Source organism: Typopeltis vanoorti, chromosome 4 (assembly GCF_054136105.1).
Source record: "Typopeltis vanoorti isolate ZY-2024b chromosome 4, IOZ_Tvanoo_1.0, whole genome shotgun sequence".
NCBI lineage: Eukaryota > Metazoa > Arthropoda > Arachnida > Uropygi > Thelyphonidae > Typopeltis > Typopeltis vanoorti.
In genome coordinates, this window is record NC_143552.1 from 5,787,913 (window position 1) to 5,813,470 (window position 25,558).

The window sequence follows — 25,558 nt, forward strand, 5'->3', positions numbered from 1 at the left end:
TTCAGTAGATGGAATTTTTCGTTTTTTGGAGTGTGAGGAAAGGATGCGAGGGCATCCATGGAAGTTGGAAATAAATGCTATCAAGAAGGAGATTAGGGCTAGATTTTCCCTCATAGAGTAGTGCATGATTGGAATGGATTACTCTTAGATGTTGTGTGTGCAAGTACCGTGAATGAATCTGAGGACAGATATGTTCTCAGATTCATTCACGATGAGTTCTTGACTCCCTGGAGATCCCTTAATGATAATTGTTATACAATTATTAATGAATTGTATTACTATTCATTAAATATTTAGTTAAGTGGTATTAGTAACAAAGTTGAGATTCTATACATGTAAAATATAAACAGTAAAAATATAAAAAACATTAAAATGTATATAAATACATGTAACATGTACAATGTGCATGCAGAAATAACTTTTTCTCTTCATATAACTTCTAGTGATAGGAAATACACAGGTACAATGATCCACCCCCTCCAATAAAAAAAATTATAATTTCATAGGCATTCTGTATATTTCTGTGTTCTGTTTCCTCCTCATTTGAATTGACATATTTATCTCTTCAAATAATTGTCTACATGATTGTGTTATAAGTATTTTGATTCTTGGAAAAGATATTTAGTCTTATGAAAGATAATTCAGAAAACTTTAGTAGGCTACTTAGTGATGAAATATCTATTGTGAAATTTTGAAATAAATTATGAACATGTACTTTACAATTGCAATTTATTATGGGTTTTTGCTCATTGTTTATTTTTCTAGGGAACTGTCTTTTATGAGAATCTATTAGAAAAGCAACAGGAAACATTTGGGTTCAACTTTTCTCATCTGTTAGACACTGAAGGAGTACGACCTCAAGGAATAGCTGAATCTCTTAGACTTGTTTTAATAAGCTCACAAAAAATATTTATTTACTTAGGTGACCTTGCTCGTTATCGTGAACAAGCCAACGGTACAACAAATTATGGAAAGGCCAGAAGGTGAGCTCTAAGGAAATTATTGATTTGGAAAGACTTTTGTGATTCCCAAATCTTCATATAGCTTGGTTACTATATATTTCTGACAACTAATGGAAAATGTTGGAGATTTTGCTTAGTATATTCATTAGTGTAGTAATATTATGCAGTAATAGTAATGTTTGAAATATCAGACAGCATACCTAGGAATTGGGAGGCTAATTGAGCAGGAATTAAATGAATGTGTTGCATTTACACTTGCTTATGTTGTGTGTATTAGTATAATGAAATGCTGTAACCTATATATTTTGCTTATATTTTCTACAACTGTTTTTTTTTTTTTTTTAAATTTAACAATGTTCCTTATTTGCTTTCGTGTGTATTCAAATTATCACTCAATTCGTTGAGCTTGCAGTGTGTATACACACTTGTGTGCGCGCACACACACTGGTGCTGAATATTGCTGTTTATGTTATTGGATAATTTCCATTCCTATTTCCTTTCAATTCAGTCATCAAAAATAAATCAAGCATTATATGTTTAATTTATTTTTGATGACTTAATTAGAGTCATTGCTCCTTTCATGTCAGATACATTATTTTTTACTGCCACCTATAGAAGAAAATTCAAAATACTGTAATATCACATTTCTTATATATTTCAGTCTTAAATAAAGTCTCTAATACAGCATTAGGTTTGGAAATGCAGATTTTTCATGAAGCCTCAAAATTCTTTATACTACCCTTTTACCTCAGGTTTTTCTGGTAATCTTCTAATCTTGCACTCTGACATCCCACCACTAGAGCCGCAAGATTATCTACTAGTATCTTAAAACATTGATCTACATGGTACATCAGTGTTTATTAAGATAGATCTATCAAAACAGTCTTGCTGTTTCTTGCAAAAGAGATCCCAGCTTGCTTATCCTTATCCTCAGTAATACACAAATTACCAGACAAGACCAGATCTCTTTGCTTGGACTAACATTTACCTCCAGTCTTTCCTGGCATAAACACATCACATCAATACTCTCCTCAGCATCCAAGAAACTAGACATTCTTTCTGTTCAAGAGCCTATTTTACACCTTACCAACTCTTCACTATATATAAATCCCAAATCTGTTTTTTGTGGTGGTGGTGCACCCTAAAACTTCCCATAAAATCCGTATTGCCATCCAGAGTTGTGCAATTAGGTCATAGATGATCCCACTCTTCAACCTCTATCTCACAGGTGCAGTGTTTCATCATCTACAGGTACTTCCATGGTCTCTTCTCCAGTGAATTGACAATTATCATTCCTCCCCTTTCAAACATGAACCTGCTTTTGTTCATCTTTTATTCCATCCACCTCTGTTATCTGGAACAGCCTTCCTCAAGAATTCTCAAATGCAAAAAAAAAAAAAAAAAATAAAATAAAATAAAAAATAATAATAATAATAATAATAATAATTCCAATGACAGTGTGATCTGGTTACCTGGGGATTCTTAGCACCCTCTGCCTTCATGTTTAACTGCCTGCTGCCATAGGTAGTGACAATCTGGCCTCCAGGGAAGGTGGGCCATTTTTCTGTTTGATTCATCTTGGAAAGTTGGGCCATAATTCACCACGCTGGTCCACTGCAGTTTGGTGGATGGCAATATTTTCACATGGGATCACCAGTTCCAAAACCACTGGTCCACTGCTCTTTATTCAATATATTCAGATCTGCCCTGATATCCAACAGATGGTAGTCAGGGTTTCTCCCTATCTGCCACCTAGGGGACATGCTCTGTAGCCAGTGGGAGCCCCAAGCTAGTTTTAGCTACACTTTTCTTAGATTTCTTGGAAATTAACTCTGAACACAAGTTTTTTATTTTTTGGAGTTAAAGAATAGAAAGAACAGATGTGAGGTCATTGAAAATTCTTAGAAAAAATCTGCCTTATCCATTGTTTTGAAGTGTTTTTTGATATTTTACTGTATTTCCTGCCACAGTAAAATTTTTACTTTGTTTTGCTTGTGCTATTGCAGTGCAGTGGTGGTGTGTGAAGGGGGAGTTTATACGCTCCAGTATTTATTCACAAATCCCTTCCCTTCCTCCTCCCCATTTTTTTTTTTTTTAAACTAAAGCTCTTTATAAATGCACACGTACATAACTAGAGTTTATACGATGACATGCAATTCTTTCACTACCATTGCACCACCCATAATACCAAGTACAAATCCAGTAATTTCCAGTAAATCCAGAGTTTCTGTAAGAGATTGATTTGTATTCACATGATGTGTTAATGCATATTGTTCATATCTGATTAATGCAGATTAAAATATAATTACCCACACCTTTAGAAATTTAAAAATACAAAGAAATATAGAATTATTCTTAATTATCAATTACATATATAAACTGAAAGCAAAAAAAGTCTTTTCCCTTCTACATAGCTTTGGTTTCTCTGGAAAGCATACATTACAGTTTTTTTGTGCCTGTCAGATATGCAAACTGTAAGGATGAGGTGATCTGTTGTACTTTTCTCCATGGGGCAGGTACACAGTGATACAAGTTGTCAATTAGATACAATTAGATGAACTGGAAATGTCTAGGGCATTAAGAAATCTTACTGTGAATTCATGTTATGCTAGCAAAATGGCAATACACCTAACCAGGTTGTTTAACACGTTCGCTGCCATGCTACTTTGGCATAGTCTGTTCCCATACGCCGAGCAATTTCACTTCTTCAAGGTCAGTACGGTAATCTCGTTGCTGGCGGTAAGCGTCATACGAGTATACTCGTAGTTGGCTTGTGCAGAGCATATACCATCTATGAGAATACACAGTTTGATGCTAGCTCCACAAGCCAAGCATTTTCACTTCTTCAAGGTCAGTACAGTAATCTCGTTGCCGGCGGTAAGTGTCATACGAGTATACTCGTAGCTGGCTTGTGTGGCTAGTTTACCAACTACGAGTATACTCTTAGTTGGCAGCGAACGTGTTAAGTCTAAGATTGGTAGAGTCTCAAAAGAGTGGAAAGGGATCAAGATTATACATCCAAAGTGCTTGTTGTTTTTTTTCACACAAAGAAGAAACAAGCACTTTATACAGTCATTGTTTTTTCCTTGTGCAAATCTTCTATCCCCCCCCCCCTCCATTAATAATTGTCCAAGGTAAGTATAGTCATCCACAGTTAAGATTATCTACTAGTTTCAGCACTTTGATCTGAATATGTCATATTTTGTTTTAATTTATAACCCCCCCCCACTTTCTCTGTCAAGGTCATTTAACATTTTCTTTATTTTTTGCTAACAGAACAGTATCACCTGCAAAAGGTAAATTATTGGGAATTCTTCAGTAGATAGTAATTTTGTAGTTTTCCTATGCAACATTCCTAAAGACTTCTAATGTAGCAGTAAACAATTTGAGTGATATCATATCTTCCTGCCTCACTACTCTTTCTGTTCGAATTCCTTTCCCTGATGGTCTGACTTTATACTGGCTTTTGAGTTCTAATATATGGTTTTTAAATCTGATATACTTTGCTGGAATGGCTTGTTGTTTTATGCTCTTTATTATATCTGACTGATAACAAGGATCAAAAGTTTTTTCAAAATATGCAAACACTTTTATTTATTTATGCTTATGGCTACATGAAACTGGTAAGTGAAAGGTACAATCACAATTTCCAGAAACAAATGATGAAAATCTTAACATATAAAAGTTCATTACATAAAAGGCACAACCTGCTTTCTAAGTCTTTCCTTTTTTTTAAAATAAAGCAAAAGTAACTTGTCATAATGAAGCCAGGGACAATTATCATCCTGCTGCAATAAGTATGACAAGGCTGCATGTTCTCACAACACTTCACAACATAAATGTAGCTGTATTCGAGGTTTAATCATCATCATCTTCTAACATGAGGAGGAGGTCTGCTGATACTATGACGAGGACTATGTGAGTGACTACGAGAATAACGTCTTCGTAGTGAGACGGGACCGTGATTTTCTGTTTCCTCCATAACCACCGCCACCATCATACCAGCTACAGGTCAAGGTCCAGGCTGGAAAGCCAATTCAAGGCCTCATCCGTCACCCTTGTGGTTGTCCTGTAGGCCACCACCGTGAAATTGGCGCCTTGGGCAGTCGTACACAATATGAGTAATCGTCTGAGCCGTGGGAGAACAATCACAATGAGGGTGATCTGACAGCCCCCATTTATGTAGAAGGTAGCCATATCTGCCCTGACTAGTTCTGATCCTGTTTATTGATGACCAAATCTTCCTAGGAAGATCAAAACCAGACTGCAGAGCACAGGGATCTTCTACCAGGAAGCCGTTTGTTGGGAGATTGTTGGACCAGTATTCTCTCCATATGTCAGATATTGATGGCAGCGCAGCTGAAGAGAGTTCGTCCATGGACCAGAGAGGCTTTCTAGATTTGAGGCAATGACTAGGTGGGTTTATGAGAGTTTGGTGTAGGGGCAGGAGTGGGTTGCCCATTGCTTTATTAAATTTCTTAATCGAGGCTTGTCTTCTCCGTATGTGTGGTGGAGCAATGTTAGATAGAACAGTCAACCAGGAGAGAGGGGTGTTTCTCACTGTCCCACTAATTGTGCACATGGTAGAGTTTAGCTGGGTGTCTATAATGTTAGTATGTGTGTGTACTTCTTTGCCAGATGTTATTCATTTATTTTTTCTATTGTTAATTGTGTGGATATGATATGTTGTAGAGAATTATGCTCTTAAGCTTGCTTGTTCATATGGCATCCAAAAATCTTGATTATATTTAATATAATGAATATAAAAATTTTGTAAAATTGTGATAGCAAACTTAATATCATCTCTGCTGCTCTTTTTATATAATAAAACAATGGTATTGCTTTATGCAATTGTAGGGGAATTTTTTTCTGGAGTTACAATATTGAAAATATCCAGCATAACCTTATGAAACTTTGAACTTCTTGATTTTGTGTTCTGCCAAAAAAAAGATTGAGAAAGTGAAAGGTTTGAGTCTGTTGCCATGATATGATATGATATGATATGCCATGATTATAGAGGCAGAGAGAGAGAGTGATGATTGCAAATCACTCAGTGTGCAGATTGTGTAGGAAGAATGGTGTGGAGTGAGTTTAATGGAAGGAAGGATTCATATTAGCTGGATGGCTTGCATTCAAATGGATTCAGGGTTAGGAGTCTTAAGAAAGCATTGTTGAGTGAGAGTTTGGAAATGCAGAGTCAGGGAAACTAGAATGTTTGGGGAGAGGTGCAGGTGAGCAGGGTTCAGGTATACAGGTTAGTAAGTAAGAGCGTGATCACGTGATGCTAAATGTAGCGCCCCCAGTTCTTAACTTTAGTAGGCTAAGAACACAAGATGTAAAGGAGGTTGTGGGATGAAAGGGATATTGGAGTTAATGTATACTAATGCCAGAAGTATTTGGAATAAGGGTGAAGAGTTTTTTTGCATTGGTTATCTCAACTTGGCCAAAAGTTATACACATTAGTGAGAATTGGTTGACTTAGGATGATATATTCTTACAAATAGAATGTAAATGAGAGAGTATCTTCAGAGAGGATACAAGGAATGGGATGGAGAGTGGGAGTTGTTAATGATAGTAGACAAATTGTCTAAATGCACATTATTGTCCATTGAAGGTGGAAGATTGGAGATGCTATAAATTAAAGATGTCAAGAAATTATATTCTTGGTTTCATCCTTTGTTGGAGTATAAGCAAACAAAGTTTGCGTGTGAAGTAATTTCACGACTTGACTACTTGTATATAGAGGCTAATAACTTCACATCAGTTGCCTTAGTATCTCATAATGCAATGCACATATCTTTACAGACCATATATAATGCATAGCATTATATATGGTCTGTAAAGATATGTGCTTTGCTATGCATTATAGCAAGAGGTGGAAGACTAAAGACCTGTTTCGATCTTTATTGAGGTATGTTTAAGTGGAGATATACCTCTCCAAAAACTCGTGTGATCCCTCAGATTACCCAACAATGAGTGACCCAAAGGATCGTTTAACTCAGTGGTAGTTCCCCTCAGTGATAGGCTCACCCTGCCACCGAGAAGAATTCTCAGCGGTGGCTCTGCCCAATGGCAGGCTCCAATTCATCGGTTTCAACCTTTATTGAGGTCTCGTCAGTGGGAGCCAGATCCAGAGATGAGACTAAGGTAGAAGTAATGCCGAAGTCATATTTTTTATGTATGAGTAGCCAAAAGTTGTCCCAACTTATTAAAATATTCTGGATTAGAGATAGCTGTTGAAAGTTTTTTCACTTGGTTATACTATAAATTAAAGATACCATGAAACTATATACTTGGTTTAATCCTTTAACCAAGTGTAAGCAAACACAGTTTGCACCTGAAATATAATCAGGACTTGGGCAACTCATATATAGAAGCTAATGACTTCACATCACTTGCCTTAGTATCTTTAATTTATAGTATATGGGTCCCACTGACGAGACCTCAATAAAGATCAAAAGTGGTCTGAGTAGTGAACCTTCCCTAATGCATAGCATTATACATGTTCGTAAGGATATGTGATTTGCATTATGGGATACTAAGGCAAGTGATGTGAAGTCATTAGCTTCTATGTATGAGTTGCCCAGTCCTGAAATTACTTCAAGTGCAAACTTTGTTTTCTTACACTTGGATAAAGGATTAAACTACGTATATAATTTCTTGGTATCTTTAATTTATAGTATAACCAAGTGAAAAAACTTCCAGCTATCTCTAATCCAGTGTGACAGCTTATTACTAAATTACTCTGGATTAGAGATAGATGTTGAGAGTTTTTCACTTAGTTATACTATAAATTAAAGATGTATGTTCTTGGCTTCAATCTTTATCCAAGTGTAAGCAAACAAAATACTAAGACAGTTGATGTGAAGTCATTAGCCTCTATATACAAGTAGTCAAGTCATGCAGTTACTTCATGTGCAAACTTTGCTTACACTTGGAAAGATGAAACCGAGAATATAATTTCTTGGCATCATTAATTTATAATATAACCAAGTGAAAAAACTCAACATCTGTCTCTAATCCAGAGTATTTTAATAATAAGGTATCACATCTTTTGACCACTTGTATATGGAAAGATGACTTTTGCATTACATCAACCTTAGTATCACTTCTTGGTCTGGTTTCTATGATGAGACATCAATAAAGGTCAAAACTGGTCTGGGTAGTTGTTCTTTCCATAATGCATAGCATTATGGGAAGACATGTATAATGCTATGCTTGTCTGTAAGGATATGTGCTTTGCATTATGAGATACTAAGGCAGTTGATGTTGTCATTATCCTCTATTATACAAGTAATCCAGTCATGAAGTTACTTCACGTGCAAAATTTGTTTGCTTACACTTGAATAAAGGATGAAACCAAGAATATAATTTCTTTTCATCTTTAATTTATAGTATAAGCAAGTGAGAAAAAAACTTTCAACTTTGCAGATGCTCTTTTGGGTCATAAATTTGCTGTTATATCTAAAGAAGTTCCAAAACTAGAAATCATGATGAATGTAGAATGTTGCATCTACAATTTTCCTTTGGTGGCTAGTAATATATGATTAGACATAGCAAGCATCTTAAACTAGGCTAAACCATCAAAAAGTGATTACTTTTTATCTCACAGAATGAAATAGCAGCCTTAAAAAAGTTATATAAGAATAAAAATTTTGTTATTAATATTTGTTATTGAATTAACCCTAAAGCTGATAGGGATAATTCAATAATTATCATAAATCAAAGAGGATTACAACAACAACAACAAAAAAAAAAAAAATTGCAAGATCTCCCATGTGATAGTTCTACTTGCCAAATTATAGATTGAGATTCCACTATGTCTCAAAGGAAAAAAATTCCACAAATTATTGAAAAAATAATCTCTTGGCCCAAAGATATCGACAACAAAATAAAATCAGTTCATGTTAAAACCACCCATATTTATGGGGGTACCTGAAATCCACAAATCTAATATTTCCCTATTCCTTATAGTTGATAGCATAGATAGGTCCTATTTATAAACTTGCCTAACACTCAGCTAAGTCTCTGGTCCTCCCTTACTGGAAACCTCTCTATTTTTATAAAAAATTCAGATAATTTCAAATTATTAGTTCAAAATCACATCCTTAAAAATTCAGACATAATAGTTTTGATGTCACTTCTTTATTTACTTATGTACCATTAATAGACACTCTTAATTTAATAAAGTATAATTTCCCCCTGATGTCTTTCAATTATTGAAATTTGCCTACCCCTCTCTCCCCCTTTAGCTAAGTTTTACATGGAACACTTTGAAAACAAAATACTTACCACATCTACTTACAAGCCTGTAGTGTGGTTATGCTTTGTTGATTATGTGTTTGTCATTTTGCCCCACAGACAAGATGTTTTTGTCGCCTGTCTAAACAGTCAACACTCGAAATGTACTTCACAGCAGAAAAAGAATCTAACGATGGTTTGCTTTTTCCTTGACAAAATAGTCACCCAACCTTCAGATGGTTCACTACCTTTTTTCATTTATAGAAAGCTAACACACACAGAAGATATCTACATAAACAATCACATCATCATCCATCCCAACAGCATTGTATTCTAAAACCACTTACACACAGAGCCAGAGCAATTTGTTCTAATGATACAGCTCTTTCTACAGTACTTAAATATCTGCACCATACACTCTTGGCCAATGGTTACAATTCCTACAAAATAGATAAAATACTACATAGTCCCATTACTTCTGCCCTCCTCTAACACACACAAGAACAAAACACCACTATTCCTATGTCAGAGGTTCATCAGAAAAGATAGCCAGAGTACTAATAAAACATGGTCTTCTTAGCAACTCTGATCTGCTCTTCTAAGGATAAATTCCATCCCTATCATATCCTGGATTGTGTGAAATTCCTTGTAACAGGAAGATCTGTTAACAGATCTTCCTGTCAGCTGACTTAGTCCACTGTCAGCTGACAGGAAGATCTGTTAACATCCACCTTGGAGAACATAAAAGATACATTTTCTTTCATTATTATGGCAAGTCAGGACTAGCAGACTGCACTTTGGACACTCCTTCATACAGAATTAGATGGAAGAAAACCAATTTGCTGTTTAGAAGTCGTTACAGATCAGAAAGATTATTTTTAGAGTCAGCCTTGACTATGAATTCTCCTAACCTGACCAAGTATGGGTGCATTAATTTGCCAAAAATTTGGAACACTTATCTTAAAATCAACTCCTACCTAGCTGTCATACTTCATTTTTTACAACATTAGAGGATGCAAAATTAGGACTTTAGATCTTTTGTCAATTACAATTTGAATTGTTTCACTTACTTATTGTTGTGTGTAAACTATAACATGGTGTTTTGTGCTCTGAAGATGCTGATCTAACAAAATATAAGCCAGTTAATAAACATCTCATTTTATACATTAGTTCATTTGGTGTTGTTAATAATGCTAAATTAAGTTAATGAATAATATTCGACATATAAGCTTGTCTATTAGATTGAGGGGTCATCCATGTAAATTGTGTAAGAGCATGGTTAGCAAGCATGCTGGGACTAGATTTTTTGCTTGGAGGGTGATAATTGGGTGGAATGGACTGCCAGAAGTGGTTGTGAGTGCTTCGTCAGTGAATGAGTTTAAGAAGAGGTATGTTAGGTATTGTGTGAATAGCAGATCTCCCACAATGAGTCTTCTTGCTCCAGAGATACTTGTAGAATAAATAATCATCATCATAATTAGATTCATGATATGTACCCTCAGGGAGGTGGACAGGATATTATCATAGTACTACATGAAAAAGTTACATCATTACTAATTTCCTATCAAGAATTTTATTCCAAATTAATCTGTCATCCGTAAAGACTCCAACATTAACAGGTCTTTAATTTCTGTCTTTTAAGGCACTTTTTTTACTGTGTCCATTCATCTACATCGTGGTCTCCTGCTGGATTAACGGATACTTAAGGGTCAAAACAGTATAACTGGGAGGAGACTTTTATGTAGCCTTTTAAAGGAATGCAGAGAACCACTGTTTTGAATGCTGTTTGGATTCTGGTATGTAACGGCCATAGTAATAAATTGACGCACAAAATCAGTTTTATTCTTGTTAAAATGTTCCAACCACTGTTCAGAGATTTTCATGTGAGTGCGTTTTTGATCTGCTGTGAGCAAGCACAGTACCCATCTTGTGCAAAACTTTTTCATTTGCAATTCTTCATGCAAAATATATCCTTCATATTCTTTTGAAATGCCTATAGTCTCAGCAGTTTCACGTACTTTGACTCGCCGGTCATCCAATACCACATCGTGCACGTGATCAGTGATTTCTTGTGTTGCTACACTTTTTTGGACGTCCCTCTTTTATTGTCTAGTTTAGTATGAAATGTTAATAAATTTTATGTAATACTTCCCACAGCATTACTCCCAATTGCTGCATTTTGCACTGACACTTTTCAGCTATCAATTGGCATAAACATTATGCAGAGCTACTTCTCCCTGTAAGATAAGGTGAGTTGCATTTATGTTTATTGCCCTGTGAATGCAGATATTTCATGATGATTATTATAAAATGCATCTGTGTTCAGCAAATAACTTCTCACTATGAAATCTTTAATGGAATTTAATAGTTACAACCCTGTTCAAATCCAGCAGATAATTGACTCCTATGCTCCAACACTTCAGGATTCTTCAACAGACTGCAGGGTTCCAATCCCTTAGATTTCTGGTATCTCGGAACCAATTAGTAGAATTTTGAAGTAGTATCACCTTATTCCCAAATATTTTCCTTTCCTATCAACAAAATTTTTCATCTATTGCCATCTACAAAAGACAAACTGTCACCTCTATCATTAGCTGGTGTTTACCAGATGCTTTGTGAATGTAATTTGACATACTTTGGGTAGACAGGCCGTTCTGTGGAAAAAAGAATTAATGAACATCAATATTATATCGAATACATGAAACCCTCAAAAATCTGGTCTGCACAACATAGTACTGACACTAAACACAGTATCTGGTGGGATGAGGCTTGTCTTCTTCATAGAAGCAGTTTTAAATATGAATGCCTTTTCAAAGAAAGTTGCAAAGCCCTTTTACATTGGCCAAATCTGGATCGCAATGATTGTCTCTCTCCCAAAAGTTTGGGAGATTTGTATTTTATGTAACCAACCATCAAAAATAGTTTTTATAATATTATTTATTAATATTAATTTCTAGCACGTGGCAACAGTTTTTACTTGGTAAATTACCAACTGTGTATGTACCTTGTATTCTCATTTATTTGATTTGCTTGTTTCTATTTCTATGCACTGATGATGTACTGTTATTTTCAGCATGAAATATCTCTACTTTCATTTCATTAAAGTTAATTATTGTTATCGTGTAATTTGATGTCATTTATAATCATGCCACAGATACCTTTAAAGATTATGACCAATTCTGGCAATCCATTTCACTAACTGTCCACTCTTCACACAAAAAATCTGGTCTGCACACTCTTACACAACTTCCACAGGTGGCCCTAGTTCTCTATTTGTCATATATTGAAAAATTTCACTTGCATCAATTTTATAAAACCCTTTTAATATCTTAAAAGTTTCATGTTCCATCTTTTCTGCCTATCAACTAAACTTTGTAATATAACCCACAAACCTTCAAGCTATCCTTGTAGGGAGTATTCCACAGACTTGTCATCATCTTGGTCAATCATCTCTGAATCGTCTCTAACACCACTTAGGCCAGGAGTTTTCTGTAGTTCATTATAGTGGCATTTGGTATAGTGCATACTGTATATGGAGGAGCTGAATCCAGGGGATAGTAGTTGATTAGTGACTTGCTACAGTTGTCATGTTTGGAATACTGCAGTTTGATTTGTTCCTTAATGCTATAGGAAATGACATGAAGGGATATATTTCGTTTTAGCTAATGATGCCAAATTGGGTATGTAACAGTTAATCAGGGCAGTGTGAAGAGTTGTAGTTTGATTTGTTCTTTAATGGTATAGGAAATGACATGAAGGGATATATTTCGTTTTAGCTAATGATGCAAATTGGGTAATGTAACAGTTAATCAGGACTGTGTGAAGAGTTGTAGAATCATTTAAATGGGCTTGACAGCATAGGTGAAAGATAATTGGCACAGGTTTTAATGTGGAAAAGTGCAAAGTTATTCAATTTGAGATGAAAAAATTACAAGCTGTGTACTTCCCTTATGGAACTGTACTCCAGGAAATTGATTAGAGATTTGTATAGGGAGTTGAAGTTTAAAGGGCATATTGCAAAAGTAGCTAAGCCAAGTTATTATGGAATTAACTTGGTTATTGAAAAACAATATATAAGGCTTTGATATGACCACATCTGAATTACTCTGCACAGGTCTGATCACATGAGTTTCTTGCAAATAAGGAATTGGAGAGGATCCAGATATGAGTAAGCAAGATGGTGAATGATCTCTGAGGATAGATTGAGTGTTTATGGATTGACTGTAGTTCCTTGATAGACACAAAAGAAGAGATATGATGGAAACATTTAGGTTACTAGAAGTGTTTTCATGCAATTGACACAGACCAAATTTTTGAGCATTTCACTGCTGTGGTTAGAAAAAACTATCATCCCTGGAATTTAGGTAAGAGTGATTAGTAAGATCATCAGGATTAACTATTTTGCTTGTGTGGTCAGTGAGGTGGAATGGATTACAAAGGTCTGTTCTGAGATGAATGTTGATGAATGCATTTGAGGAGAGGCCATGATAGGAATTGCATGGAATTCCTGCAACAAGTCTTCAAATTCCTTGAAGATCCATTTACAGTAATTATAATAAGGTTAACATATTCATCTTAATAATGTTGTCAGATAATTGCCACCAAAATATATCTTATTCAAATATATCTTATCAAATTATAAAATGTATATGTTTTTAATGAGAGTTGAGCATTCCTGTCTTACTGTTACCTGATTGGTCCTTGAAGTAATTTGCTTCTTCTTTATTTTTTTTTCTGCAAATTTAATTATTATTTTTTTAATAGTTGGTACCTGAAAGCCCAACAGATTGCTCCCAAAAATGGACGTCCATACAATCAATTAGCTATACTTGCTTTGTACGCAGTAAGTATGTTTGTCTTTTGCATTTGATTGAAGATATTTTATAATTTTTTGTTATGAATTTTTAATGTGCTGTATTAGTTAGTGCTATATAAGTTAAGTTTTGGCTGAACACTTTTCATTTATTGCATTTATGCTTTGTACTCTTTATATTTGACTATGTTAATTTTATCTTATAAATGTTTATTACATACTTATTTTTGGGATTTCTGATAGTACTTTTTTTTTCTTTTTCAGAAACATTTTCTAGTTTGTTTTTGTTGTTTCACTGCTTCAATATGTCACTTGTATAACATTTCTTTTCAATTTTTTACATTGTGAATCCAATATTACTCATTATTAATATCATCTTTTTTTTTTAATTATTCTTCTCTGCCTTAAATTTATTTATTATTTTTCTTTTTGCTTTCCTTTTATTTATATTTTGTTCTTTTTTTTTGTTTATATTATTTTTATAATTTTTGTTTATATTGTTGATGCATGTATAATTCTGTGAAAATGGCGTTTGCTTCCATAGAACTAAACAACCACCAGAAGAATGGCTGTTGTAAGTTTGATTCTGGTTGCCTACTAGAGGAGCTATTTCTATGCCCCCCCCCTTTTTTTTTTAGGTGATTCTTGAGTTTAATCAGTCTTTGGCACAAGCAAGTACAGTTTTTACTCCCAGAAATTTGAGTTTTCAACCACAGAAAATTGATTGAACAAAAAATTTTATTTTAGATAATAATACATGGTATTAATGTTAGCTGGTGTCTTCCTTATTCCTCCCTGGATACCTATGAAATCATTGATCACCTCTGGCCACCTGATTTCAGTGATGCTAAATGGAGATCGACTGCAATGGATCTCCACCTTCCAAGCAAACTTTTACACGGAGCACTTTGAGAACAAAGCACAGCTACTTTAAACCCTTAGTGTAGTTACATTTTATTCACAATCTGTTTGCCATTTGGTTCCACAGGCCATTTTGAATTCCTTTGCAGCTTACCCTAATGCCAACACCTCAAAATTTACTTCATATTAGAAAAAGAATCAAATAATTGTTTGTCTTTTTCAATATATATATTTTTTCCATTTATAGAATGCCAATACACATTGGAAGATATCTGTATAAACAATCACATCATCATCCAGCTCATCATTGGAATTCTCATAACACTCACACACAGACAGAACTATTCGTTCTGATAATGCAGCCCTTTCCACAGATTTCAACTATCTTTGCCACACTCTCTTGACAAATGGCTACAGGTCTCACAGAATAGATAAAAATAATACACCCACCCATCCATACTTTCCCTCTTCCAAATAAAAAAAAAAAAAATAAATAAATAAAAAAAAATACTATTCCTTTCACACTGCATTCAAGCTACATGTCAAATTAGCAACTCTGATCTGCTTTCCTAAGGAAAAACTATATATCCTCTAAAACTATCTCTATTCTCTATATCCTTGAGGGTAAAGTTTGCTGTTACTCTGACTTATCATGCTATGGACAGACAGGAAGATCCAAAATTAGAACTTTTCAGTTGTTTAAATATCCAGATATTTGGGATGTCCTTCAGAGGATTACTGAAAATTCCACTAAACATACCCTGGAAACAAACAAAGTGAGACTTATGGCCAAATTTCTTAGATTGAAACAGTAGCATGAATTAAACAGCCAACAGACAAATTTAAATTTCTCGTAGTTGAATGACTTTGAAGACGGCCAACCACAAGCCAGTGATAATGGGAGCAACCAACTGCCTTCATTGAACAGCCATATGATTAACTTTTCAAGCCATTCACTGAACAGTAAAGACCTAAACTACCTAAGGACCTTAGTAAAGACCTATGGAGTGAATTTGATGGACAAAAAAATACTTATATATACTTATATATTTAAATAGTTTTGGAGTTAGATATTTGGAAAGTATTCTGTAGCAAGAGGGTGGTAGTGCAAAACAGGGAAACTAGAGATATTAGTGACAATAAAATCAGTCATGTGTCTGGCCAACTCTGTGATAAATGAGCATGTGGACATTAATGATTATGCAATGACGAATGAGATTTCACAGGCTTCTAATTTGAATGGTTTGGTAGTGTCTTATACAAGGGTAAATATAGGTACAAACTACTACTACTCCTTGGCATTACAGTCCATTTAGGACCTGGGCCTGTCTCAGGACAGCCTTTCATTCTTCACGATTTTGTGCCTTGTTTCTCCAGCTCTTTACTCCCATTTGCTTTAAATCATCTTCTACATTGTCAAGTCATTTCCTTTTTGGTTGTCCTCTGGGCCTAGATCTACCCAGTCCAGACATGAAGACCTTTTTTATGGCTCTGTCATCCCCCCATTTGCTGAATGTGTCCTAGCCATCTCAGTCTTCTCACCTTTATTTCAGTAATAATATTCACTTCATTGAATTTCTCCATTATTTCTTTGTTATTCCTCACTCTCCAAAGTCCATTCGTTTATTGGGCCAAAGATCTTTCTTAATACCTTTCATTCCCATATTTGTAATCGGTTTTGATCTCTCTGGATCATTGTCCACATTTCACAGCCGTATAAAAGCTCAAGTACAGGTTTGAGGATTACTTTATATAGCTGGATTTTACTTTTAATCAAAATCAAATTAGATTTTAATAGTGGTTGAATACTATAATAAGTTCTATTGGCCACAGCTATTCTATAGGTAATTTCCACTGACACATCATTACTTTCTGTTATTACTGAACCCAAATATGTTAACTGCTGGACTTGTTCAAAGGTTTCTTCATCTGCCGTGAAACTTTGTATGTTTCCAAAGTTTTGTTTATCTCTGGCAACAATTAAACAGTTTGTTTGTAGTCCCATTTTCTTTGCCTCCTCCCTCATTTGTCTATACCCCCCCCCCACTCTCCGAGGCTTCTTTCAATCCTTCCAATACAGTCCACATCATCCGCAAAAGCCAAAGGTTGTAGACTTCTATTCATAATAGTTCCACCTCTGTTTATGATTACATTTCATGTTACCCTTTCAAGGCATAGGTTGAAAAGCATTGTTGATAGTGATTTCCTTGTCGTAATCCTTTGGTAATCCTGAAATCTGATGTGAGTTCATCCTGTATTTGCACTCTACACGTGATATTTCCGAGTGTCATTTTAACTAATCTTATCAGTTTGGATGGAATTTGGTATTCCTTCATGACTTTAAATAGCTAATCCCTATTGATGTTATAATAGGCTTGTTTAAAGTCCACAAACAACTGGTGCAGATTGATATTGAACTCGTAGCATTTCTCCGTTATAGTTCATACTGTAAAAATCTGGTCTGTTGTTAATCTACCATATCTAAAGCCACATTGATAGTCACCCATTGTTTGTTCTATGAAGGGTTGCAATCTAGTTGCCAGTACCCTTGCAAATATTTTGTAAATTACTGCTAATAGTGATATTCCTCTATAATTTTGGCAGAGACTTGTCGTTTTTCTTATGGATAGGGAAGGTAATAGCAGTGTCCCATTCAGTAGGCATAGACTCAGTTTCCCATACCTCTGACAAGCACTCATGTATTTTGATTAACAGTAGTGATTGCCCGCTATATTTTAATAGCTCGACTGGTATTCCATCTTCACCAGGTGCTTTTATTATTTCATTCTCTTTAGGACTAATTCCACCTCGTGCAATTCTGGTGCTTCCTCTGTCTCAACTTTTCCCATATTTGCCAGGAGTTTAAACTCATCTTCTGGAATGTTATTTCCAAGCTTGTCTTGTCCTGAAGGAGATCTTCAAAATGTCCTCTTTTCCACCCAGCAAGTTGCCCTCACAGTCTCTGCAAAAAGTTGTTCTGCATTCTGTCCTGTTACTTCTTGCATTTATGTACATACATGAATGCAAGAAGTATCAGGAATAAGGACGAGGAGTTTTTGGCATTGTTCAGCTCAACTTGGCAAAAAATTGTAAGCATCAGTGAGACCTGGTTGACTGAAAATGATATAGTTACAGGGATAGAATGTAAAGGTAATGTTATTTTCAGGGAGGATAGAAGGAATAGGGATATTGCTGATGATAACTAAAGAATTACAACCAAATTGAAAATTTGGAGTTGAAGAGAATTTTAGGTCTGAGGGAGATGATTCATATGAGGCTGTCTGTCATGAGATAGAGGCAAATAAGACAAAATATGTTCTTGAATGCTGCTATAGACTTGGGGGGGGGGGATACAGGAAGATGCTGATGCCATGTATTGGTAGATTAGCATAATGAGTGTAGGCCAAACAATTATTATGGAAGACTTTAACTATGGGGACATCAACAGGAGGGAGGAAAGGGGTCATGAAGATGGAAGTGAGATTTATACAGTTGCTAAGGGATAATGACTTGAAACAACATGTTATAGAGGAGACAAAGGATTTGAGAGTGTTGGATCTGATAAAACATAAGATGATGTAACATAACCAAGGTAGACACTCTGCCTACAATTGTAGAGCGTGACCATGTGTTTTTGTTCTGGGAAGTTGCCAAACCTATGGACTTCTTTGACAAGAAGGGGTTTATGTTCAGCTATAAGGTTGGTGATTATGACAGACTCAAGAGTCTTCTTGGAACAATGTGCTATGGCTTGAGAAGCTACAAGGAAAGAATGTTAGTAGTGCATGACAAGTGGTCAGAGATTACGTGAGGGTATAAGACTGCATACCCAAGGTCAGGAGGATGAACCAAGTTGGAATTAAGTGGTTGAGTAGGGATAAAAGCAAGAGCTAAATAATAATAATAATAATTTAAAAAAATAATAATAATGAATATTTGATTGCATTATCAGCAATCAAAAATTCATTTGATTGCTGATAATGCAAAACTGGGGAGAACAATAGTTGATAATGGATGGAATGTAAAAAAAAAGTGATCGGCATACTCATGAGCATTACAAAGTGCAATCAAGAAGAGTGACTAGTATAATGAGAAAGGCCAAATCAGATTATGAGAGAAAATTACACAACAGGCCAAAGTAAACCCATAAGAGTCTTTTCATTATGTAGCAAGTAAGAGAAAAAATGACTATAGTAGGATGACTTTAAACAATGCCCATGGTAGGAAGGCGACTGAACCAAAAGAAATAGTTGAGTTGCTGAGTGATCATTTTGCAAAGGTGTATCATTCACGTGATGATTTTACAGTTGCTGATGTTACAGAGACACACTAACATTGTAGTCGATGAACAACAGGTGTTCAGCATATTAAAAAATCTAATCCCAATGTGAACAATGCTGTGCTCACATTGGAACTGGATGGCATATCAGCATGTATACTGCATGTATGTGCAAGAGAATTGCCATTGCCTCTGATGAAGTTGTTTAATCTGAGACTCAGTTCTGGCAGAGATGTAAAGAGGATAAGATAGTACCATGGCATGATTCTCGTAGAAAGGCTTAGACGTTGGTTATGCATTTTTTACTAAACAACTTAAGGAAATTACAACGTATACTAGGATATACATTAAAATAAATTTTAATACACTTCCAATATTTCGGCAACGTTATGTTGCCATTTTCATAAGAACTTAAAAACAAGACACGTGCACGCAAGCACAACAAACAGTAAATGAGGACAAAGCAGGAAGCTATTCTTTCTCCTAATAAAAAGTCCTGATGGTGCCCCCTAGCGGGCAATGTTGGTATTCTTGGGCGGTTGGACTTAAGGTCTTCTGATGTAGGTTTCCCAAAGTTGCGATAGTCTCATGCAACCGAATTTGTTGAGGTTTGGATTGTTTCTTAGGGCTGAGGCTGATTCCATGAAAAGCCTTTCATATTTGAATTTGCTATGGTGTATTATCGTGGCTTTCTTCTACCGTATTCTATGGCGGGTATCCAGCGCATGGTCTGCAAGACCAGAGTGGCTGTACTGGTGAAACCGGATGTAGTCCTTGTGTTCTGAAATTGTGATATTAGCTGTCCTGCCTGTTTGGTCAAAGTAGGACAGCTTAAAGCTGCAAGGGACCTGGTGCACAGCAGGTAGGTGTGGGGGGGAGGGGGGGGGGGGAGGTTGGTCTTTAGTAGACCGGATAAGGGATGCCAATTTTTTATAAGGTTTGTAACAAGAAGTTAAGTCATGTTTTTTTAGGATTTTTTTTATTTTTTCCGAGGTGCCTCGGATATAGGGTATATGGTAATAGATTTAGAGTAATCCTTGTTGTGAGGGGAGGGAGGGGGGGTTGTGGTTTATTGGTTTCAATATTTTTTGGGGCGTAGCCATTGGCTGAGAAAGTGTTGAGAATATGGTTTAGTTCTGTGGTTAGGGCATTCTCATTTGAACAGATAAGTTTAGCCCTGTTGTGTAGCATCTTAATGACTCCATATTGTTGTGGGGGGAATTGTTGGTGAATGTATCTGCCAGTATGGGTGGGTTTCCTATAGACTGAGAAAACGAAGGTTCCATCAGGCTGACGGGTGACTAGTGTGTCTAAGAAAGGAAGGCAGTTGTTTTTTTCTTCTTCTATGGTGAATTTGATTCTAGGGTGTTTGTTGTTTAAGTGTGTTAGGAAGGAGAGGAGTGCATCAGAGCCATGTGGCCAAATTGTGAACACGTCATCAACATAGCGAAGCCGTATGGTTGGTTTTTGTGGGGCAGAGGTTAAAGCTTTCTCTTCAAAAGTCTCCATATAAAAGTTGGCCATTGGTGGGGAGAGTGGTGAACCCATGGCTGTCCCCTCTATTTGGGAAAATGTTTAGCTAATTTGTATGTCGGGAAATCAATGCCATCCACTATGGGACGTAATGGTACATTTTCCTTATGTATTTTTGGGAGTCCATAAATATGGGGGGTGGGGGCATGGAGTTAAATGGTTTTAATTTGTTAGTGACTTCTACAGTCCAAGAAGTGACCTTCTTAAGGAGCCTGTGGAGTTTTCTAATTTGTGAGTTGGTGGGATTGTACTCGATAGGGAGGTAAGTAGCCCGATCTAACAATACAGCATTCAGCTCACCTGTGTAATCCTTATGGTTAAGCAATACTGTGGCATTCGCTTTATCCTCTTTGGTGATTATTATTTCCCTGTTTTTCTTTAATTCTAGTAGAGATTTAATTTCCTTACTGGGCAGATTAGTTTTTGGTGGTTTTGCTTTGATCAGAACACAAGCCACATCCAGTCTAATATCCTTGGCAACGTGGTTTGGAAGGTGTTTTATCCCGCGTTCAATTCGTATCATAATATCTTCAGCAGGTATTCTTCTGGGCGCAATGGAGAAGTTGTGGCCACGTGAGAAAGTGCCGAGTGCTTCAGGTTTCACACTAACTGACGAAAGGTTGACTACCATTTCGGTAGGAAGTTGTGGTTTCAAGTTTGAGTTCTTTTTGAAATTTTCAAACTTTTTGATGTGTCGATCTCGTACATTTTTAAATTCTTTTTCACCTTTTTCAATCCAAACCTCACATGGTTGCATGAGACTGCCCCAAATTTGGGAAACCTACATCAGAAGACCTTCAGGACTTTTAGGAGAAAGAATAGCTTCCTGCTTTGTCTTCATTTACTGTTTGTTGTGCTTGTGTGCACGTGTCTTGTTTTTAAGTTCCTATGAAAATGGCAACGTGACGTTGCCGAAATATTGGAAGTGTATTAAAATTTATTTTAATGTATATCCTAGTATACGTTGTAATTTCCTTAAGCTGCTTAGTAAATATGCATAACCAACGTCTAAGCCTATCCACGAGAATTACGATAATCCACGGAGATTCTATCGCACGTAAGGCCCGCCATTACGATAAAAAGAAGCTAAAGCTATCAAGACAACTGAATCGTCTTGCATTCCTAAAACTTTGCCGGGATAACCAGGTAATCCCAAACTGTGTCAAATTTAAGCACAGTTTTTCTTCGCAAAAGGCTGTTCGCATTTATAACCATGCCAGCCAAGCTTTGCTCGGGGAACAAATCGCTATGACTCGCCGTTTCCTGAATGATGCTAACTTAGCTATCCAGGCACTCGAAGATGACCTTTCAAGCATCTTAAGCCACAAAATTTGGTCTATTCTATACGACATCTCGTGCACTGCTGTGGAGAAAAAATTTAAAAAAGTATGAGATCGACACATCAAAAAATTTGAAAATTTAAAAAAGAACTCGAACTCAAAACCACAACTTCCTAACGAAATGGTATTCAACCTTTCATCAGTTAGTGTGAAACCTGAAGCACTCGACGCTCTCTCACATGGCCACAACTTCGCCATTGTGCCCAGAAGAATACCTGCTGAAGATATTATGATACGAATTGAACGTGGGATACCACACCTTCCAAACCATGTCCCACGTGGTTTGGAAGGTGTGGTATCCCACGTTCGTGTGGCAAGTCAACGATATTAGACTGGATGTGGCTTGTGTTCTGGCCAAAGCAAAACCAACAAAAACTAACATGCCCAGTAAGGAAATTAAATCTCTAATAGAATTAAAGAAAAATAAGGAAATAATAATCACCAAAGCGGATAAAGGGAACGCCACGGTATTGCTTAACCATAAGGATTGCACAGGTAAGCTGAATGCTGTATTGTTAGATCGGGCTACTTACCTTCCTATCAAGTATAATCCCACCAATTCACAAATTAGAAAACTCCACACGCTCCTTAAGAAGGTCACTTCTTGGCATGTAGAAGTCACTAACAAATTAAAACCATTTAACTCCATAACTCTCCCCGTATTTATGGACTCCCAAAAATACATAAGGAAAATGTACCATTACTTCCCATAGTGAATGGCATTGACTTCCCCACATACAAACTAGCTAAACATTTGACCAAAGCTTTCTCATACTATACTGGCAACATACCTTCACACATAAAAAAACTCAGCCCACTTCAAAAGCCAGCATAGAAAACCATCCACTCAAACACACTGACCAAATGGTCAGTTTTGATGTCTCCTCCTTATTCACAAATGTCCCACTCAAAGAATCCTTAGAGTAATCCAAGCTAAATTTCCTCCCAATATCACAGCCCTATTTCAGTTCACAATGAACTCAGGCTATTTTGTTTGGCAAGAAAAATTCTGCAAACAAATAGAGGGGACAACCATGGATTCACCACTCTCCCAACCCTTGGCCAAATTTTATATGGAGACTTTTGAAGAGAAAGCCTTAAACTCTGTCCCACAAAAACAACCATGTGGCTTCGCTATGTTGATGATGTGTTCACAATTTGGCCACATGGCTCTGATGCACTCATCTCCTTCCTAACACACTTAAACAACAAACACCCCAGAATCAAATTCACCCTGGAAGAAGAAAAAAACAACTGCCTTCCTTTCTTAGACACATACTAGTCACCCGCCAGAATGATGGAACCTTCGTTTTCTCAGTCTATAGGAAACCCACCCATACAGGCAAATATATTCACCAACAATTCCCCCCCCCCCACAACAATATGGAGTCATTAAGACACCACACAAGAGGACTAAACTTATCTGTTCAAATGACAATGCCCTAACCACAGAACTAAACTATATTCTCAACACTTTCTCAGCCAGTGGCTATCCCCTCCCAAAAAAATCCAAAAAAATATTGAAACCATTAAACCACAACCCCCCCCCCCCCCACAACAAGGATTACTCTAAATCCATCACCATACCTATATCCGAGGCGCCTCGGAAAAAATAAAAAAAATCCTAAAAAAACATGACTTAACTTCTTGTTACAGACCTTATAAAAAATTGGCATACCTTATCCGGTCTACTAAAGACCAACCCCCCCCCCCCCCACCTACCTGCTGTGCACCAGGTCCCTTGCAGCTTTTAGCTGTCCTACTTTGGCCAAACAGGCATGACAGCTAATATCAGAATTTCAGAACTACGTCCGGTTTCACCAGTACAGCCACTCTGGTCTTACAGACCATGCGCTGGATCCTCGCCATAGAATACAGTGGAAGAAAGCCATGATAGTATACCGTAGTAAATTCAAATTTTCATGGAATCAGCCTCAGCCCTAAGAAACAATCTAAACCTCAACATATTTGGTTGCATGAGAATACCCCAAATTTGGGAAACCTACATCAGAAGACCTTAACCCCAATCACCCAAGAATACCAACATTGCCTGCTAGGGTGCACCATCAGGACTTTTAGGAGAAAGAATAGCTTCCTGCTTTGTCCTCATTTACTGTTTGTTGTGCTTGCGTGCACGTGTCTTGTTTTTAAGTTCCTGTGAAATTGGCAATTTGACATTGCCGAAATATTAGAAGTGTATTAAAATTTATTTTTAATATCCTAGTATACGTTGTGATTTCTTTAAACCGGTTTACTAAAAATACCATTGCATGAAGATGGTTCCAAGGCAGAGGTAGCAAACTATATACCGATTAATATATCTGGAGTGGTATATTGGAAAAGTTGGTGAAAGGTAAAATACAACACTGAGTGGATTGGGATGCCATACTCTATAGTGGACAGCATGGTTTTGTAAATGGTAGGTCCTGTCTTAATAACTTATTCAGATTTTATAATAAAGTGAGAGCAGAACTGAATAAAGGTAATGGGTATACCATGATACTGCTAGACTTCGGCAAGGCATTTAACAGAATACCACATAGAAAACTATAAGAAAAAAGCTGGAGCAAATGGAAATGGATATGAGGCTTGTTGCATGGGTGTGTGTGTGGGGGGGGGGTAGGCTGATGCACAGACTCAGAGAGTAGTATATGATGGAGTGGAATCTAGGGGAATGATTGTGACTAGTAGAGTACCTCAGGGTTTGGCAATAGGGCTACTATTCTTTAATTTGTATATCACTGATATAGGGAAAGATTTAAGAGGGGATATTCATTTGATTGCTGATAATGCTAAACTGGGGAGAACAACAGTTGATAATGGTGATCTCCAGATATCCTGCAGGATTATTTAAATAAATTGACATTGTAGACAAAGAATAATGATTATCAATTTAATGTTGCAAAATGTAAGATTATGCACTTCAAGTTGAAAAGGTTGCATATGGTGTAACATATTGATGGTATTGGATTGCAGGAAATTGATGAGGATAGGGACTTGGGGATAGTGGTGGTCGACAAACAGGTGAAGTTCAAAGGACATATTGCAAACGTTGGTAAAATAGAAAATAGGCAAAATGAGCTATAAGCATGCATTGATAATTGAACTTATCAGATTAAAAAGAAAACAGTAGAATTACTTAAATCAGTCACTTCCTGACTTGCAGACACAGTTAAAAAGCTGCTTCTGCCCTCTGCTTGTTTCTTGAGAATTTAGGTTTGTCTAAGCTTCATTAGCAGAAAATTCGGGCAGTAGTTTAAGGGATTGAATTGACTGCCCCAATTATCATCTAGCCAAGAAACTAGCATCAACACTCAAGCAGTTGGTAGGTCATTCACCCTCCTATATAAAAAACACCCAACAGTTTGTAAACAAAATTAAGGACATCACACTTGATAAACATGATTAATCAGCTTAAATATAAAGAGCCAACAGGCTTCATTTCGGCGATATAAAGATTATTTAAATTAAGGGGATATTAAATCCCACATTGTTTTAAAACCGAATAAGAAACTCAGAGAGTTTCATG

At 36.3% G+C, this 25,558-nt stretch overlaps 1 protein-coding gene across 1 annotated transcript in view; it reads left to right on the forward strand.

Annotated features, from left to right (window-relative positions):
* Positions 1-25,558, forward strand: part of LOC150107087 (telomerase-binding protein EST1A-like) — a 330,605-nt gene that overhangs the window by 83,063 nt on the left and 221,984 nt on the right. The window contains exons 5-6 of the mRNA XM_090390990.1: positions 766-983; positions 13,968-14,046. Coding sequence (XP_090247116.1) covers positions 766-983; positions 13,968-14,046 — 297 coding nt within the window. The remainder of the gene's footprint in view (positions 1-765; positions 984-13,967; positions 14,047-25,558) is intronic.